The sequence below is a fragment of the Phodopus roborovskii genome, unplaced genomic scaffold (genome assembly GCF_943737965.1).
Source record: "Phodopus roborovskii unplaced genomic scaffold, PHOROB, whole genome shotgun sequence".
NCBI lineage: Eukaryota > Metazoa > Chordata > Mammalia > Rodentia > Cricetidae > Phodopus > Phodopus roborovskii.
Window position 1 is genome coordinate 12,755,876 of NW_026126409.1, and position 20,044 is coordinate 12,775,919.

The 20,044-nt window shown below is 46.5% G+C and overlaps 1 protein-coding gene across 2 annotated transcripts in view; it reads right to left on the bottom strand.

Moving 5' to 3' along the window:
- Rasa3 (RAS p21 protein activator 3) overlaps positions 1 to 20,044 on the bottom strand; it is a 99,673-nt gene that overhangs the window by 59,330 nt on the left and 20,299 nt on the right. Inside the window, exon 2 of one of the 2 annotated variants that reach the window (XM_051182046.1) lies at positions 1,224 to 1,341. The exons of the other annotated variant lie outside the window; for it this stretch is intronic. Coding sequence (XP_051038003.1) covers positions 1,224 to 1,341 — 118 coding nt within the window. The remainder of the gene's footprint in view (positions 1 to 1,223; positions 1,342 to 20,044) is intronic. 2 annotated transcript variants of the gene reach the window in all.

Genomic DNA, 20,044 nt, shown 5'->3' on the forward strand with positions numbered 1-20,044 from the left:
ACACACACTGCCATGGGTTCTAAGATGTCACTTCCTGTTCCCACATGCTCTTAACCACAGCCTAGACCCAAGGCAAAGACCCAGAATTCTAGTGCAGACATCTGTGCTGAAAATTCATGAAGACATAAAGCTCTCATCCCAGATCACAAACTAACAAGTCAGAGGACCCATTACATTCCTGTTGTCCCTGGCTGACCCTCCCTTTTCAAAGTGTGCCAATAAATGGTTTCTAGGCCCTTCTCCCTGTGTACAGAGCATGTCTCATAAAATTCTTTAAGAAAATAAGGTGTGGGAAGCTTTAAAATATTTCCTTCCTTAATATTCTTACTTAAAAAAATGAATATGCATGTTTTGCCTGCATGTATGTATGCTGTTCTTTTGCTGCAGCTTATGCCTATAAAACACAAACACGAGACTCAGCGCCCACGTGGAGTTTATTGAGAGAGGGGAGAGAAGGGGGGGTAGCTGGTGGCCAACCGAAAGCAGGAGAGAGAGAGAGAGCAAGAGAGAGGGGGCCAGAGAGAGAGAGAGCAAGAGAGAGCAAGAGAGAGAAGCCAGAGAGAGAGACCAGAGAGAGAGAGAAGCCAGAGAGAGAGAAGCCAGAGAGGGAGAAGCCAGAGAGGGAGAGGGAGAGAGAGAGAGAGAGAGAGAGAGAGAGAGAGAGAGAGAGAGAGGCACTTGGTGAGCTTGCTTTAAAAGGGGGGCTTGCTCATGTGTAACTGAGTCCTCTGGCAGCCAGGTAAAGCTTGACGCAGCGATGACATGGCCATGAACGACCCACCCATTGTTGGGGGTGGGGGTCAGCTGGCTGCTAGTTCCTAACAATGTATGTGCACCGTATGCATGCCTAGTTCCCACAGAGGCCAGAAAAGGATGCCATCCCTGGAACTGAAGGCAGGGATGACCATGAGCCACCTTGTGGATGCTAGAAAATGAACCCAGGTTCTCTGCAGGGACATCAAATACTTTTAACTGCTTAGCCATCTCTCCAGCCTCATTTACAGACTTTCTTACACAGTTCCTTCATGTCCAGAAGGAAAGAAGTGGTCCCAAGAGTTTCCCATGCTTGAGGGCCCTTTAGATCAGGAACACTATCTCTTCAATCCAGAGGTGCCCACTCTAGAGCCCAGCAGATGCTTCCTCATACAAAAACTCACATGTGCAGCCCAGCACAGACAGACAGATACAGAATCAAAGTCAATAAAAGCAGCAGTGGACATTACCAGAGTGACTTCTCTACAATTTTGGTCCGGAAAACCTCTTCCTGGTCCAGGTTCACGGTGCAGTAGCAGTCCCTCATCTTGTTTGGCCCCGGGTAGGAAGGAAGATTCTTTGCTTCGCCTGAAGAGTAAATGTGACACATACCAGCTTAGCATAGAATGCTCAACATCCTCGCTGTCATACACATCACTAAACCTACCCCAGGACCCTCTGCACAGCCAAGTACATGTCTGAATGGTGGCATCCCTTCATAGGGAGGCATGTGCCTTCACCTTGTACAGTTGCTCACTCTTCATGTGATTTGGTTTTCTTAAGAGTCACAGAAATCGTCTAGAGTGATGTTTGCCACACAGGCACCTACCTCTAGAGCAAATTAGGAGAGCAAGGATCCCTAACCTTGGGGTTGAAGGTTCCAAGATAGCCAAAGCTACATAGAGAGACCCTATCTTAGACTAAAAAATAAAATAAAGTCTAGGATGCACAGATAAGAGAAAACATGGTATCGGTGGTAGTTTGAACAAGAATGGCCCCATTGGCTATAGGTTTGAATGCTTAGTTACTAGGGAGTGACACTATTTAAAAGGATTATGAGGTGTGGCCTTCTTGGAGGAAGTGTGTCACAGGGGTGGGCTTTGGGTTTCAAAAGCTCAAGCAAGGCCCAGTGTCTCTCTCTTCCTGCTGCCTGTGGATCCAGATGTAGAACTCTGAGCTACTTCTCCAGCATCATGTCTACTTGTATACTGTCATGCTTTCCTGCCATGATGACAGTGGACTAAATCTCTGAACCTGTAAGCCAGCCCCAATGACATGTTTTCTTTTGTAAGCATTGCTATGGTCATGGTGTCTCTTCACAGCAATAAACACCAAAAAAGATAGGATTCATTGTTTTGCCTGTCTTACTTCACTTAATATGATGGTCTCCAGTTGCATCCATTTCCTAGAAAATGACATAATTTCATTCTTCTTTATGGCTGAATAAAATTCTATTCGCACATATACAACTTCTTTATCCATTCACTTGCTGATAAATATGTAGGCTGACCCCATGACTTGACTATATTAAACTTGGGTGTGAGCAGATATCTCTGTGGTGTGTCATCTTATCTTTTAGTTACATGCCCAAGAATGGTATAGCAGGATCATTGGAGAGTTCTAATTTTAGTTCTAATTTAGTTTCTTCAGGAACCTCCATATTAATTTCCATAGAGGCTGGACAAATTTGTATTCCCACCTGCAGTGTATAAAGGTTCTTTTTTTCTCTACATCCTGGCCAGAATTTGATGTTTGTTTGAACGACAGCCATTCTGACTGTGGTAATATGAAATCTCAATGTAGTTTTAGTTCACATCTCCCTGATGGCTGAGAGGTGTCTTTTCACATGTTTATTAGTCACTTCTACTGGACTGTGTTGAGAGCTGTCTGGTCATTTTATTAACCCATATGTTGACTGGACTGTGTGGCTTTCTGGTATTTTATTTCTAATTCTTCATTCAACATATGTATTAATTTTTTGCCAGATGACAGGCTACAAAAATTTTGTCACATCCTGAAGGCTATATCTTCATTTGGATATTGTTCCCTTTGCTGTGCAGAGGCTTTTAAATTCCACACAACCTCATTTGTCAGTTCTTGGCATCACTTACCAAACCACCAGAGTTCTTTTCAGACAGTCTTTGGCTATGCCTGTGTCTTAAAGTGCTTTCCTATAACAGCCACAGATTTTGAGTTCTTATATTACTGACTTTGACCCTTTTGGAGTTGATTTTTATACAGAATGAGGGGCCTAGCTTTATTCTTCTACATATAGATCTCCAGTTTTCCCAATATTCTTCTATGATGGGGATATCCTTCTGTATATATGTTTCTCTTATTGGCTGATGAATAAAACACTGGTCAATGGAGGCAGGAAGATAGGTGAGACTAGGAGACTAGGAGAATTCTGGGGAAAATAGGCAGAGAAAGACCGAGAACAGACCGCATGTAGCCAGCCAAAGGAGTAACAACAGGTCCAGGGATTCTCTGGTAAGCCAAGACACATGAAAATGGATAGATTAGTAGTTATAGGTTAAATAATTAAGAGAAAGGTAGCCAGTAAGAAGCCCTAGCCACTGGGTCAACAGTTTTATAATTAATATAGCATCTCTGTGTGTTCATTTTGGGTTGAAGCAACAACAGGACCTGGCTGGAAAGAAACATTCAGCAACACTTCTACATATAGATTTCCACTTTTCCCAGAACCATTAGTTAAAAGCGTTTTTGTAATATATGTCTTTTGCACCTTTGACAAAAAGCAGGTAGCTGGAGCTATGTAGGTTTATGTCTGTGAATTTGAGGAGGGTTGGTTTTTGTTTTGTTTTGTTTTCTCTAGTTCTCTCTAGTTTCTCTAGATTAAGATTGCCATTGAGAATTTTAAGAGACTTATTTTAATCATTTGTGTTCGTACATCCATGTCTCTGTGTGTGTATGTGTGTAGATATGTGTGGCTGAATACATTTGTGTGCATGATTGTAGAGGTTAGAAGAAAGTGCTGTATTCCATCAAAGCTGGAGTTACATGCATTCAAGGGACACCTAGCTTGACACATGGGTGCTGGCATCTGAGCTCTGGTCCTCATGGCTGCAGCAAGTTTCCTAACTGCTGAGATAGCTTTACAGGTCCTCATTGGCTTTTTATTGGGGATTGAATTGAATCTACAGATGACTTTTGGCAAGAGCCATTTTTCACAATATTAACTCTACTAATCCACGAGCACGGGAGGCCTTTCCATCTTGTAGTGTCTACTTCAACTTCTTTCTTCAGTGTTGTAAAGTTTTTATTGTAAAGGTCTTTTACACCATTGTCAAGTTCATCCCTAGGCATTTTTAAATGCTGTTGGGAATAGGACTGGTCCATTAATGTCTTTCTCAGCATATCCATTATTGTTATATAGAAAAGCTACCAATTTTTGTATGTTAATTTCATGGCCTGTCGATTTACTGAAAGTATCCACTAGCTCCCAGAGCTTTCTGAAGCCTTTTGTGTAGCTTCTGATGGAATCACATCATTTGCAAACAGTGATAAATTTCATTTTTCCACTGGTATCCTTTTCATCCCTTCCTCTTGTCTTAAGACATTAGCTGAGACCTCTGAGACTACACCGAGTAAGAGTGGAGGACATAAACGCCCCATCTTGCTCTGGTTTTCATGGAACTGCTTTGGGTCCTCCCCATTTAGTAAAATGTTTATATTGGATTATCACATTGTCTATTGTGCTGAGGTAGTATTTCCACTATTAGTTTAAGGTTTTTAACCAAGAAGGAAGTTTATATCTTATATTTATTGATTTGTTCCATCCTTGCATTCTTGAAACGATGCCCATTTGATTGTGGTGAATGATACTTAGGAGGTATAATCAAATCACCATTTATTGATGGTCTTTGCATCTGTGTTCACCAGGGAGGTTGGCTCACTGTTTTGTTTGCTGTTGTGCCCTTGTCCAATTTTGTATCCATGTAATATCAGCTTCATAAGAAAGAGCTCGGAGGGTCCTTAGTTTATGGAATAGTTTGAGGAGAGTTGCTGTAGCTCCTCTTTAACAATGGTGGTGCTCAGTTTGGCCTAGGGTTGTATTAGTTGGGAGTCTTTAAGTTTTTTATTATTAATGTTTAATGTGTATACGTGTTCCACCTGTATGTATGTGTATGTATCACATGTGTATCTAAAGATGGCATATGACACCCACATATGGACTGCTACAATCTCTGGGGGATAAGCCAGAGATATATGGAGTGCAGCTATCCTAACAGTAGGTGATGGTGACAAAACACAGGTTTCACTCTTAGAACCGTATAAGTAACCACACTCACTATTGAAGCTCCATTAACCCCACCTCCATTCCTTGCTCCCTGCCAAGGGATTTCCCAGACTCTGAAAACCACCAACAAAAGTCAATGGCAGCACTTGAAAGCTAACAAAACAAACTATAAGCCAGCATGACCAGAATCTAAGTTTGGGGAACTGGGAAGGATTAGGCTGCTGGCCAAAAGCTGTCTCCCTCCCAGACTCAGCCAGTAGCAGCTCTGAACTGAGGAGGGTAGGAAGGGCCACTGAGCCCAGGCTTGTCTGCAATGCAGAAACTGACATCTTTAACTTTGAATCAATAACTGGGCCTCAGAGTTCACATCTGTCAAGACTGTGTATTGTAACAACACCGAAGACTTTGTGATTGAAATATTCTATTCTTGGAACTTATTTTCCCTGCCGTGTTATGTTAGTGGGTCTGGGTTTCTAAACCACATTACACAGACTGTGAGCATGCTGAGTTAGAGAGCTCAGGAACCACAGACCTCCAGCACAGAGTGAGCCCCTGGAAAGAGCATGCACAGAGGCTATTGCCACATCTCAGAGTCCTTCAGTTTCCAAAAGGACAGGAAGCACTTTACAGCAAGAGAGATGGGCATAAAATCATACTGCTATGTGGAAATAAGGAGACTGGGAGTGACAAAAATAAAGAAAATTACATCTACCGATTCCTAGCTTGTGGGAACAGCATTCTATGAAGCTTCTGGGAGCTAGTGTAACATAATTTTATTATTTTATTAAAATGAAATGCACCAACTCTCCAGGAGGGATTTACCAGACATCTTATGCAAGTGATATTAAATAATGAATCAGACATAATAATGAGTCTTCCATGACGACTAATAAAAGATGCAGAAACAGGGCCATGTTTCCTGCCCCCATTAAGAGCAGCAACAGTATGGACAAACTACAGACTCCCAGAAAAGATTTCCCAGCAGGAGAAATGAGTACTAATCCAGGGGGATTAACTCTGGGTTCATCTATCCAGCTCAAGCCGGGACCCACACTTAGAAGGATCCTAACAAGCAGGTCCACTGAGCCACATCTCACAGCAGGGAAGAGTTGACAAGTCACAAGTCAGCTGAGCAAGTAAGAGGAACAGGCCCCTCCCACCAGCACAGCAAGCACCTTTCCCTTCAAGCTCAGGCCTGGAGGCTCTGCCCACCTACTCTTCCACCTACTGGACTCTTTCCTGGACCTGAATGCCAGTGGCAAGCCTGGGCCTCAGCTGGTCTTTGCGCTTTGACTCCCGAGCAGCATGTGGGAAAGTAGTATGGAAATTCTCAACCCCTTGAGATGAGAAACGGAAGCCCTGTGGGAGTGCACCAGGGAACGAACGTGGTTGCTTCTAACTAACGTGGTTGCTTCTAACTTGTTTAAATATAACATAAATGAGAGTAGCAATCTGACAAGCCAAGGATAATAAACTAAATAATGGAGATAGGCATTCACAAAGGAAGATACTGTCTCCATAGACACATCACCGGGAGACTCAGAAACACCCACAAATGTTCCACATGCAACTCTGCTGCAAGCCACAGACACTGAGAAATGTGGAAAGGGAGGAAAACTCAGGGACCCACATGACTCCAACCAAATTCACAAACAGGCAAGGAAGCAACTGCACTGTATATAGCTTTCCCTATTGACACACAGCACAGTCCACAGGCTCTATCACTGTAAGGCCAATCCTGTGCTGGGCATCTGCCCATACAAACAAAACCTATGGTGACATCTTCAGGTCAGGGCCCAAGATTCTATTCCAGGTGTTCAGTGTAAAGCCACAGAAGTGGCTCTAAACTTCCCCCACAGTAAACCTCTAGAGGTCCTTCAGAAGACAAACACTCATAGTACACCCAGAGTCCAAATCCTATTGGAGATATGAGCTAAGGGTTTCAGGAACCAGGCATGAATGCTCCTGGCTGGCTCTGGGCACAGCCCAGGCTGGCAACACTGGTTTCTGTCAAGAGCTGCCCCTCATAAACAAGCTCACAGACGAAGCAGGAAACCAGCGACACTTGGTCCAAGATAAAGGGATTTTTCATTAACTCCAAACACTGCTGCAGATTTTAGTACTCCCAACCCAGGACACTGTTGCTGTCCGCACCCATGTGCAAAGAGCCCGAGCTTAGGCTGCATGAATCATAGGCTGACAGAGGAGGTGGAACATGTTTTCACTGCCACGGGTAGAAACACACCTCCCCTCACTCAAAGGCTGTGAACAAAGTGGAGGTGGGGGCCAAAGACAACAGAATCTCTTCCTACCAAGACATGGAGAGAATTGTCCCTACAGAATCAAGCTTTGGAGAGCAAGCAGACAGAGGCGTAGGAGGAACAATCCCAACCTGCATGATGCCCAACTCCAGCCAAAGCCAGCATGGAAGGGGCCGTGATGAGCTGGGGTGCTGGGAGGTACTGGTAACAGGCTCTCCAGGGAAGATGCACATGCATGTGTTTACACAGGCTAGCCATAGATTACTCAAGTATCACATGTAGCACCCAGCTTACCAAAAATACTAAAATGCAGAATACCCTTTATTTAAAAGCAGATAATTTTACAAGCTGACAAGTTCTCGCAGTGGCTTCACTCTCTTGTCTCCATAACCAACCTGTGCTTTCCATGAAGCTTAGACTTGACGGCTGAGCATGTAAATGGGTTCTCCATATGAGTGTCATACAATCTGTTTGTTGGCCTTAAATTATTCAAGTAGTGTCAATCAGGCCTCTTCCAGCCTCACCCTAGGAATGCTGACACTTCCCTCATCTGTCAATGTCCCAAATGACCTAGTGGATCAAGGTATTAAATCCTGGAAAGTTATGTTTTGTTTGTTTGTATGCTTTTGTTTTGTTTGCCTGCATGGTTGGTTTGTTGGTTTTGGGTTTTTTGAGACAGGGTTTCTCTGTGCAACAGTCCTAGCTATCCTGGAACTCGATCTGTAGACCAGGCTGGCCTTGAACTCACAGAGATCTTCCTGCCACTGCCTCCTGAGTGCTGGGACTAAAGGCATATGCCACCACCTCCCAGCTTAAGTTTGTTTTTTGTATTGTGCTGGTCATGGTGTGATTAGATACCAGATCTAATTTACACTCACATTTTCTCCATCATTTTCTCAGCCCAGACCGTTGAAAACCACCAATGAGCCTAGCGTCCTCACCCTCAAGCTGCTCCTAGGCTCAGCTCACAAAGGCATGACATACATGTAGCAGTGCAGAAGGTGAACATCCAGGGAACAACAGTTGTATGTTTACCACACTCACTCTTGATGCAACATATTTTACTCAAGACCAAACTACAGAACTTAAAACTGCGTGTGTCAGAAGAGCAAATATTTTCTTTAGATTCTGACTGGCAGGTTCAACAAGAGGCCTCTCGGCACACCTCGGCACGTGCCAGGACCGGCCTGGGAACTAAAGTGGGTGATGTACAAAAAAATAGTGGGGCGACAGTGACATGGGCCCTGTGGAGCTGACACAGGCACCCATAGAAAGCAGGCGTGCTGGTCCCACCCTCTCCTGAATCATATATGTTGGAGGACACCACAGGGCAGCTCCACCAGCAAAGCCACTGTACCAAAAGGGAGCCTGCTTCAGAGATGCTGTTTGGTGACGGACAGAAAACAGACTACTCCAGAGGGAGCAATATCATGCTCTGTCATCAAATTCCCAGAGGGAGAAGGCAGTGATCTCTCTATGACAAGAGGGAACTTGGAATGGCATGCAAAACAAGCTTGTTTCAGAGAGACAGAGAAAGAGAGAGAGAGACAGAGAGAGAAGAGAAAATAAATACTGTCCCCTTCCAGTAAACCTCACACTGTCAGCTACCAGCCTGCAGGCCTTCCAAATACATGTGGATATCACTGGGGCCCACAGCTGTCCCAAACTAATACTGCAGGTAAAGATGTCTGGAAAGGGCTCTGCACATGTCAACCCAAGAGAACTGTTATCACATCCCATCTGGCCTTCGGGGCCCATCTACACTGCAAAAACACAGAAGGGACCTGCTCATATATAGCCCTGCAATCTCAAACCTAAATGATGAGGGAGGCCTGTCCTGACCCTGGATCCACTACAAAGTTGTCAGAATGACTCTTCTCTGTCCTGGTTCCTGCATTTGCCGAATCTAAATGGGTGGGGGGGGGATAGAAACCTTCCGTTGGTTTCTGGTCTCCTTATACCTCTGCCCACCCCCACCAGCCATGATACCCAGCAGTGTCACAGGTGTCACTGGCTTCCAGCATAGTCAGAAAAGTGTAGCCACAGTAGTCTTTGGTGGCGCTCACCGGGTAAGGCTGTGGACCAGCTTCCTGTGTGCTGGGCATCTATCTGCATTGTATACTAGCAAAGGACAGGCCAGCTGAGCTCCTCGGAGCTGACACAGGGACAGTACTAATTACTAGTCCTTTAATTAGCCGGGTGAAGCCTCCAAAATAGATCCAGGCACGTTTTAAATACTATTGAAAATTAAACGTCACTATCATTGTAGTACACTTGGGAAGTTTCACACTGCTACCTACACACATGGTATACCAACAATACGGTTGCAAAACTCCATGCAAAACAATTGCTATTAATGAACAGCACCGTTTGGAAACAGGTGATTATCCTGCCTTGAAATTAGAAGTTACTGTGGGAGGCTTTGCTTTCCAAAGCTCATGGTGGGTGCCCTGCTCTAGTTACAGTGTCCTACCCACACTGAGCTCCAGAGCTACATAGCCACCCTCAGGCCCAGCCCAACTAACAGAGGCCCCTCTCACTGCCCTCCAGACCAAGTCACTTCTAAGGTCACCCTAAGCTACTTCCTTCCCTCTCAAAGCTTAATCCTTGAAGGAAGGAGTCACTATAAACAGCTTGGAACTCCTGAGTTTGGGAGGTGGGGGCTGGGTTAATCTACATCTGTGGGTTTCCAACTCATCAGTTTCTTTGTGCTGGAATGCTGCTCCTTAAATCAATGAAAGAAAGAAATGGGGAGAGAGAGAGAGAAAGAGAGAGGAAGAGAGAGAGAGGGAGAGGGAGAGAGAGAGAGAGAGAGAGAGAGAGAGAGAGAGAGAGAGGGAGGGAGGGAGAGAGAGAGGGAGAGGGAGAGGGAGAGGGAGGGAGAGAGAGAAAGGCCCAGCAGCAGCTCTCCCAGCCACATCTAATCACACCTAGGACCCAGGTCTCTCCTGTCTCCTGCAAGGCTATCTTCAAGCATCCTGTTCATCCTGTTGCAATTCAGCTTTGGTCTTAGTCACTGTGCAGCAATTTCTAGAGAGTTGTCACTAAGCCAGTGGGCTGGGAAGCTCAGGGTAGCTGTAAAGGAAACAAAATAAAGGAAGCAGAGTGGGCAGGGTATGATGAGACTAAAAAGGGAACAGTGCTGGGAGGCTAAGGCTAATACAACACAGAAGCTTCCAAAGATGTGACGGCCCTGGAAATGGGCCGAGGAAGGTGACTAAAACCTGCTTCCCTGTGGCCCCCCAGAAATCACTAGAGGGCAGGGAGGTGACAGGAGGCGTCAAAATAACACAGGCCAAGGGAAAGAGCCAAGCAAGAAGATGCCTGTCTTGTCTTCTGTGTAGGGAACCTCACAGAGGAATGCCTGCTCCCGAGGAAGCAGGGTATGAGGGAGCCAGCAGCTGGACAGCACACACCACCCCAGCAGCCAACTGTTCCCTGCAGTAAGGTGTGTGGGACACGTTTTGCGTGTCTCTTGTGTCTTGGGTGCTGGGTTGTTTTATTTTTGTTTTTTCTTGAAACAGCTCTACTGAGACAGCATTTCAACACCACTCAGCACACAACTGATTAGTTCCCAGGACAGCAGTGGAGTTGTGCAAGCATCACCAAAGCCAACGTGAGAACGTTTTTTTGTTCCCTGGAAGAGGGCAGTCCTGCTTGGTGTCACTTCCCCGTCCCTTCCTCCAGCCCGAACCTACAGTAGGTGGTGACGTCATCTTCTCAGGGTTCCTTTACATTGTAGTGGCTCTCGTGCTGGGTGATAACCCACAGCACCGATGCACTGAGATGACAGATGTCTAGGCTAGAGCCAGTGCCATGCTTTCATGGCACCAGAATGCACAGAAGAAAACACTCAACCAGTGAGGGCCAAGATGAAACCAAGTGCAGCCACACCCCTGCTCCCGCTCCACAACAGCCATGGCACCAACTCCTACCACCTCAACAGCTAGCCTCCCTGCCATTTCTGGGCACATCTCCTCCAAGCTGCCTGCTGACTCCCTGCTGAGAGAGAGAAGGAAGCCAGCTGCCACCTTCGCTGTCAGAGTGGGCACTCTGTCCAAACTGGTTTCTCCTGTGTCTACAACTAACTCTATTTTCTTTAAAAGTCGACTACTAAAATATTTTGACTCCATAAAATGTCATCTAGCACATCACCATCATCTAACTGTCTGCTGAGAAACCCAGTGTCATGTGTGGCCTGGTCAGGGGACCCTGGAACCCATGGTAAACCCATGAATACGGGCTGGAGAGATGGATCAGTGGTTAAGAGCACTGGGAGATCTTCCAAGAGACCCAGGTTCAAGTCCCAGCACCCACAAGGCCACTTACAACTATCTGTGTCCCAGAGGATCTGACACCCTCTTCTGGCCTGTGAGGGCACCAGGAATGCCTGTGATCTACATATATAAATATAAGACAAAAGCACCTGTACACAAATATATTAAAACATTTTCTAAAATCTCAAGCATCATTCGTGATGTGGCCTTAGTCACTGCAGTTCTGTCAATCATTGCCATCTGCTTCACTGTCATCACCCCACCCTTTCTGTCTTGTTTGTCCCTCATCTACCACATGTAGGATGGAAGACTGGTACCTCCACTGCCCACACGTCCTGTTTTGGGGCTCCTGTTTGCTGGGTTGGCAATATTTGGATTCCAGTCTCAAACTGGCATTCTTTCATATTCCTGTGGACAACACTCCACAACAGAGCTCTCTAAAAAATACCATGAAACTCACATCTCTGCAAGTATGCAGAATAGAGAGAGCCTGCTAAGGGTTCTACAGCTTAGCCTTCCCTGGTAATGGGCTCTTTGGTTATTTTCTGTCTTTTGCTATTACCAAGAAAACAGCATAAACAGGCTTCTATAGAGTCTGTTTCTGTGTGATAAATTCCTGGACTTAAAATATCTGGCACAAAACTTACTTACATGATCACATTGCTAGACCGATAAAAAAAAAAAAAAATACCAGTTTCTCATGCCCTCTTTCTGGTGTGTCTATTACAAGGAGCTTTTTTAAAGGGCTCTAAATCTATTTCATTAATTCAGAAGTTAAAGCCATTTCCTGGTCAGCTGTCTAGACTACTTTATACATCACGTTTCTCTCTGGTTCTCGCTTCCTCCTTGAACCAATCACAGCAGCCGCCCACACAAAGGACTGTGTTTGTACCATGACAGGCCTTCAGCTGGACGGGGACGGGGGAGGAAGAGCCTTCCCTCTGTTCTAGATGAAAAACCTTCACAAGATAGAGGCTTTTAACAGCAGAAAGTTAATCACAAACTCTTTGAAATAGTACTTGCTGAGGTTGAGTCTCAGGGGCTGCTGGAATTATACCAGCAAGAAGCAGCTGCAGTTGTCATGTAGCTTCCTCAGGGCATCTTCAGTGTTTAAGGCAGCAGGAAGTGGGCATGAGGGAAGTCTAGCTGACTGTGTGACTGACGATTCTTCCCTTAATGCATTTAGGGGACCTGGGAAAAGGCTAGTAAAGGTCAATTAAGAAGTGGCTGTGAGGGACGAGTGCCTTCTTAGCTTATTTAAAGAACACTTAGTATGGAGGGGAATCTTTACAATCCACACTTACTGTTAATATTGCTATGACAATGCTGTTTCCTGCCTTGAGGTTACCTCTTTCTGATCTGTCCCAGTCTTGGTGGCCTGGTGGCTGATTTCCCCAAATGTATTGTTTCCCAGCTCCAACTCATTAAATCAAAATCAATAATGCACACACCAGAGGAGCCCTTGCTGCAAGTCTATGTGGCAGCATGTCTGAATTTGTGGTGCTTCCAGAGACGGCTGTCAGGGAAGGCTGTAGGGAGGTGGCAGGGATCCTATAGCCTGACTTATGGCTGGATGCTTTTAGTGAATCGAAAGTGTTAGGTCCAGAAGATGCTGGGGAAATGAGATCTTTGATAGTAAAGATGATTTTGGCTCTCTTAAACTGTCTTTTGAGGGCCCCATTAGACAATATGTGTGCAGCCTCCATCGGTACTGCCTTGTGGTTTCTTGTTGCTTACTTCTACAGAACTGGCCAGAAATAAAGAAGATGCAGGGGAAGCTCCAGCAGCAGAGACAGTGGACAGTTGGAAGGCCAGGCAGAGAGGCCAGCTGCTCCAATAGACACGGACAGAATGGGTAGAGCCCAGAAAACGGCTGGCATGGCTAGAAGTGGGAGGGGCCCCTCAAGCCAGGTTCAGAAGTGTTAGCAGCTGCCGAGGGCTGGGGAATCCCAGCTTCCTGGGCCTATGCAAGAGTGAAACACTTGTAGTACTAACCCTGAAGCCTGCAGAAGACCATGTGTACACATGTGACAGCCTCCACTTGCCTTGTCTGCCCTCACGGCTGTCAAATACTGACATACACAAATGGTACCAAAGAGCAGCTCTGTGAGGCCTCCCCTACCTATGACTTCTGTCTGGGAAGAATGAAAGAACCCAGCCCCACGGGGACACCACCAAGCCCTAGTCCTAACCTGGGGGCAGGGACTCCCTCCCGTGCGTGACATTCATGCCCTCACTTGGTAAAAAGAATCTCTCCTCTGAGAGCAAACAGAGCGTTATTCCGAGCTCCTTCAGTCTCTAATCTGGGGACTGTTCACTTCTCTTTGTCCTTTCCACGCTGTTATCTGAAAGAGTCCTGGACTGGATGTGAGAAAGAAAAATATTTGAATGTCAAAAAGTTTTAGCAATTCCCCCACCCCTTCTAATTAGAACATCAGTGCCTATACTCAATTCAGTTGGTACCAAAAAGAAAAAAATCTAGAACAAATTATACATGGATGGCATCTATTTCATCCTAAGCCTCTAACTGGAAGGGAAACCGCTTAAATAATTACAAGCAGGTGACAAAATGTCCCAGCTCCACAACTACAAAGCTGTCTTACAGAACTAGACGTGAGCTGCACAATCCAGGCTTAAGGAGCACTGAGCACTGGTCCAGCCAGAGCCATATTTTTCACGAAACACAAGGCAGGTGGGCTTCTCAACCATCCGGTTGGTAGCTCAGGCTACCTTGAACACTTCTTGGGAGATTTTCTCAGGAGCAAGGATGGAGAGGACACACACAGAGCTCCTGTGCAGCAAGGGCCAACATGCAAGTGTGACCTTGGTGAAGACATGGGGGCAACTACCCAGGCGCACTGTCCCAACAATACTCCATCCAGCAGTTAGCATCCAGAGAAGCCATGCTCTCATTACAAGCCAGTAGGCTCTCCCCGCCCCTCCCCCGCCCCTCCCTGCTGTCAGCAGACAGAAGCAGAAATATCTGACATAAGGCTCTGATGACATAGAAAGACCTAGTTGTCACAACCCCATGAAGCCCTAGAAATCTCTGATACTCAGATCAACTGTCTCTCTAAGGGCATGTTCAACAACCCCACACACACACACCACACACACCCCACCACAGAAAGCAGTGGGAAGTAGAGAACGGCCTGTGATACTGGTGTCTGGGATCAAAGACCTCACACAACACAAAGACTAAAGAGGAAGGTCCCCCACACGGTGAGAGTAGTAGCTGTCACGTCACAAGTCCTGTAAGAGTCTAGTACACATGTGTGGATAGAACCCAGGGCCTTGCACAAGCTTGGCAAGTGCTCTACCACAGAGCCATGCTGCAGCCCTACAATGCAATTTTAAAAACTTGTGCACCTCAACAAAGAAAACCAAACTGGAAAAGAGAGAAAAAAACCAAAGCAAACCAAAAGCCCAAGGACCTAAACAAATACTTCCTCAAAAAAGTACAAAATGCCAGTGTCATTAGTCATTACAAAAATCTCAACCCAAAACCACAAGATATCACTTCACACCCACAAAGGGCAGCTACACTTTAAAAGAGAAAAACAGAAGAAACAAGCAACACAGCAGAGGATGGGGAGAAGCTGGAACACTGGAGCATTGGTACTGGGTCATAACAAGACAAAGTTACAGGAGACAATGATCCTGCAGGACCCCAGCTACAGGAGGGCCTCACTGTGCCCATGAACCCTTCTGCTTATTTAGAAGGGGAAGAAAGGGAAGGAACAGAGACAGGGAGAGAGAGAGAAACGGAGGGAGGGAGGGAGGGAGGGAGGGAGGGAGGAAGGAGGGAGACAGGGAAGGAGGGAGGGAGGAAGAAAGAGAGGGAGGGAGAGAAGGAAATTAATAATGTTGAAACAAAATTGTGGATATGCTTAGCTACAATAGCCAGCAGGTGGGAACAACCCAGGTGCCTATGGATGTAGGAGCTGACAAACCATAGCCAATCATCCGGGCAGGTGTGGAGGTTGCTACTTAAAGGGACAGAATATTCTGGAAGTGATTTTTTAAAACATAACAAAATTAACTAGAGATCCGTGGTGGTACACTGTTGTAAGTGGTTAATGGGAATCGAACTTTAAAGTGAATGGGTTAGTACTGCAGTTTTCTGAATTCTACACTGTGTGCCATCTGCAAAATTCTTTTATATGTTTATTTTATGCATGTATGTATAAGTGGGTACATGTGTATGCACATGCATGTAGAGGCCAGAGATCCACCTTAAGTGCCATTGCTCAGGAGCCATCACATAGTTTGAGACAGTAGTGTCTCTCACTCTCTGGAGCTCACCAGTAAGCTATGCTGGTTGACCAAGAGTCCTGGAGATCTGTCAGTCTCCATCTCCACAGCGCTGGTGTTACAAGTGTACACCACTACATCCGGTTTTTTTTTTTTTTTAATTAATGTGGATTCTGGGGTTTGAAATTGGGTCCTAACACTTTCAAGTCAAACACTACTAATTAAGCTACTGTCTAACCCTGTACCAATCTCTTTAAAAGGCTGCTGCCTCCATATTGATAGAGGCCATGACCCACACACGCACGACTCCTTACGCTAGCTCACATTCTAATCCCCATCTCTGTAAGAAACCATAAAGCGTAGGAAGAAGCACATCTTTGGGTGTCTGTTTTTAGCTTTCTTATTGTCACATGGCCAGTGGGATATGACAAACATTCATTAAGTCAGCTCATGGATTCTCACATCCACTCCCAGCAGTGAGTTTGGAACCCCAGCTGGGATGGCAGCCCCCTCTAACACCCTCCCTCCCAGTTCAGCACATTTCCGGATTCTAGACCCTCTTTGCCTCTTCTTACACACACGGAAATGGAGTGCTTCCATCTTCACTGATGAAGTGAATTGGTAAGAAGCCCTCATCTGTTTCGGTGAGCCATTTATGAAGCCACCACATAAATTATCATTACTTTGTGTTTCCTGAGTTCTTGAGTGATGACTTGGTCCCCTATGGCACTCAGAAGGTAGCTGTGCTGGTTAGTGTTAAGTCAATTTGACACAGGCTAGAGTCACCTGAGAAAGTACCTCTATAAGACCAGGCTGTGCACAAGCCTGTAGGACATTTTCTTAATTGATGATTGATGTAGGAGGGCCCGGCCCGTTGTGGGTGGGACCACCCCTGGGCTGGTGGTCCTGGGTTCTGTAGGAAAGCAGGCTGAGCAAACCATGGGCAGCAAGTCAGTAAGCAGCATCCCTCCATGGCCTCTGCATCAGCTGCCTCCAGATTTCTCCCTGTTTGAGTTCCTGTCCTACCTGCTTTTGACATTGAAGTATGATAAGGAAATGTGAGGGACATGAACCCTTTTCTCCCCAAGTTGCTTCTGGTCATGGTGTTTTATCACAGCAATGGTCACCCTAACTAGGACAGTAGCTAATCTGAGAATTTTTGGGCAGTTATGTTTTACTGAGATGTAATTCACGTACCATACAACTCTCCCTTTCAAAGTTTGCACCTTGGAGGCATTGGTATGTGTCATGGAGCAGTGCAACCTCCCTGTGTAAGGCTGCTCATCACCTGAGGAAGCAACTCATCGCCACCAGAGCAGTCCTCTACCTCAAGATGAGGTGCACACTTCTGCTTTGTTTCTGCAGATTTACCAATGCCATGGGCATTTCACATCCATGGACAAGTATGTGGTCTCTACCCAACTTCTATCACAGCACTGCATTTCCAGGCTCTGTCATGCCATGGTCTGTCCAGGGCTTCACTGCACTGGTATCATAGTCACCACGGCACAGAACGAAGAGTGTACGCAGGAGAAAGCACCATGGCCAAAAGTTCTCAGAAAGCAGGGAAGAACAGCTGTGACTGTGGCCCAGGGGTAGGCATTTGCCAACAAATCCAGGGGACGTGGAGCCTCTCACAGCCAGTTTTCCCACCTGTAAGTGAAGTGGCTGGTTATCAGGCAACCAAGTGTCGTAGTTACTTTTCTTTCGCTGTGAGAAGGCACCATGACCAAAAGAACTACAGGAAAGAGTTTCCCAGGGTTTACAGCCTCAGAGGACTAGAGTGATGACCGTCAGGGTGGGGGGCACAGCAGCAAGCAGCAGACACGGTGCTGGCGGTGCTGGCGCAGTAGCCAAGGGGTCACGTCTTCATCAGGCAGGAAACAGAGTGAGACACTGGGAACACTGTGAGTCTTTTGAAACTTTGAACCTCATCTCCAGTGACACACCTCCTCCAACAAGGCCACACCTCCTAACCCTTCCCAGGCAGTTCCACCAAGTGGAGACCGAGTGTTCAACTATGTGAGCTTACAGGGGCCGTTCTCACCCAAAATGCCACTCTGAGTTTCTTCCCAACTCCACAACTTCTGTGGATTAATGCAGGGAGACTGGCCCCAGGCCTGTGCCTCCCTTCATGCAGCCAGATGTGCACTATTGCATCCATGCCACTCAAAGTCAGGGGGAGAGGGATTACAGTCAGAAAGCAAAATAAAGCAAAACCAAAGCCTGTGGTCTCAGCTACTTAGAAGCCTAAGGTTAAAGCCAGCCTGGAATACACAGCATGACTCAATCTCAAAGGACAATTAAAAAACACATCTTCTGTGTCCCCGTGAGCTAACACAAGCTCCTCTTTTCCACTTCAAGTATATTAAAGTTCTCCAGAAGGAAAAGGCTGACAAGTTTGTGCATCAGATACCACAAACACACGACACGTGTCAGTACTCCTGGACAGATGGACAGACTTCCTGCCTGAGAGAGACTGCCCCGTCTCATGTCTGTGCCCCAGCCTTTTTTTTTTTTTTTTTTTTTTTTTTTTTTTGCTCATGACTCTACAGGATGCCAGATCAGGGTCATCCTCCTGCCTCATATGGCATCTATCAATTGTTCTTCCATCTGCTTCTTGCCAGACTCTTGACATGGCTTGATGCCCAAAATCCAGCTCCCAGCCTGCACCTCGTCTCCCAGACAGGACTCTCCTTCATTTCTGTGTAGCCATCTCCACCTGGAATAAGCTGATCCCTAAAAGAGGAGGGACTGCTGCTTCCCAGTAAACCCACACGCCAAGTCCTCTGCTTGTCCCCATTCTCCTACTATGTGCATGGCACACTGACTTACAACTGTGCTCATCACCCTCATGGCGTCTCTGTTGCCTCCAGTCAAGCTTTACTCCCAGTCACCATGGAAGCCCCAACTGGTGTATGCTCACACCTGCACACACTCCCATCCACAGCCCATGCAGCTCTGGATGCACCCTCCCCTCCTGCTGATAGCTCCAGCACCTCATCCCTGGGTATAAGCCCTCTCCCCCCACATCAGGCTTCCCTGGGCATCCACCGGAACCAGAATGGCCTTGGGCTCTAAGGTCCCTCAGCAAGCTGACATTGTCACCTTTGTCTCAGCCCTCACAGTCCCTGCACAGGGCAGCTGTATCTCTGATACTACTTCCTTAGATCAAGCATTTCTGATCAAACCCCCGCCTGAACCAAGTGCTAACTGCCGAAGGGTCAAAGTCCTGTATAACCTTAGACTTGTCGCTTAGCCTGCTTCAGTCACCTGAGCAAGAAAATCCTCAGGTTAGGTTAACAGATCAGTCCTCAGTGACCCACTAGCTGAGTTCCAGAAAAGACACCAGCGTTGTAACCAGCCAGCCTCCCCACCCCATGCCTAGTTTTAGGGGGCAGACAAATCAGGACAATGTCACTGTACCACCAGGGCCCTATGACAGCCCGTGCCACCTCCATACAAACAGCTCAGCCTCTCCTCCGTGTTCACACACAAGCAAACTTCATTTGACTAGAAGACTGCTTCACGTTTCCAGGATGAGTTTTAACGTTCTTAAGGAAAACTGCCACATCTACGCACGGTCACCTGCATTAGAAGGACCATGGGTTGTTACCCTTGAGACCAGATTCACGCCTCTGAGCATGATTTCTTTTTGATTTGTTAGAATAAGGAAGGCACTGAGAAGAGGCAGAGGACTTGCACACATCTTAATTCCGGTTTAACCTCCCTACTCAGACACCCCCAAGTGAGTGGTGTGTGCATATGTGCACACACACAGGTGTGCATGCATGTAGGGGCTCATCAATCTCAGGTGTTGCTCCTCCTCAGGAGCCATTATTGGGACCTGGGGCTCCCTGATTAGGCTACAGTGGCTGACTGGTGGTCCCGAGGGATCTATTTGTCTCCGCCTCCCCAGAGTTGGAATTAGAAACACAAGCCACAGTGCTCAACTTTCATGTGGCTCTAGGGACTAAAGTTGGGTCCTCATCCTCATGTGACAAGTCCCATCCTGCTTATGTTGAGAGTAGGGTATCATGTAATCCCAGGCTGCTTGCAACTGGCTCTACAGCTTGGCAGAGGTGGGGGAGTTGGGGGGTTGACCTTGCTCCTGACTGCTCCTGCCTCTACCTCCCAGAGCACAGGTTACAGCCAGGGGTCACCACACTTGGTCTGTGCAATGCTAGGGGCAGAACACTAGGCTTCGAACATACTAGCAATGCCCTCTACCAACCCTA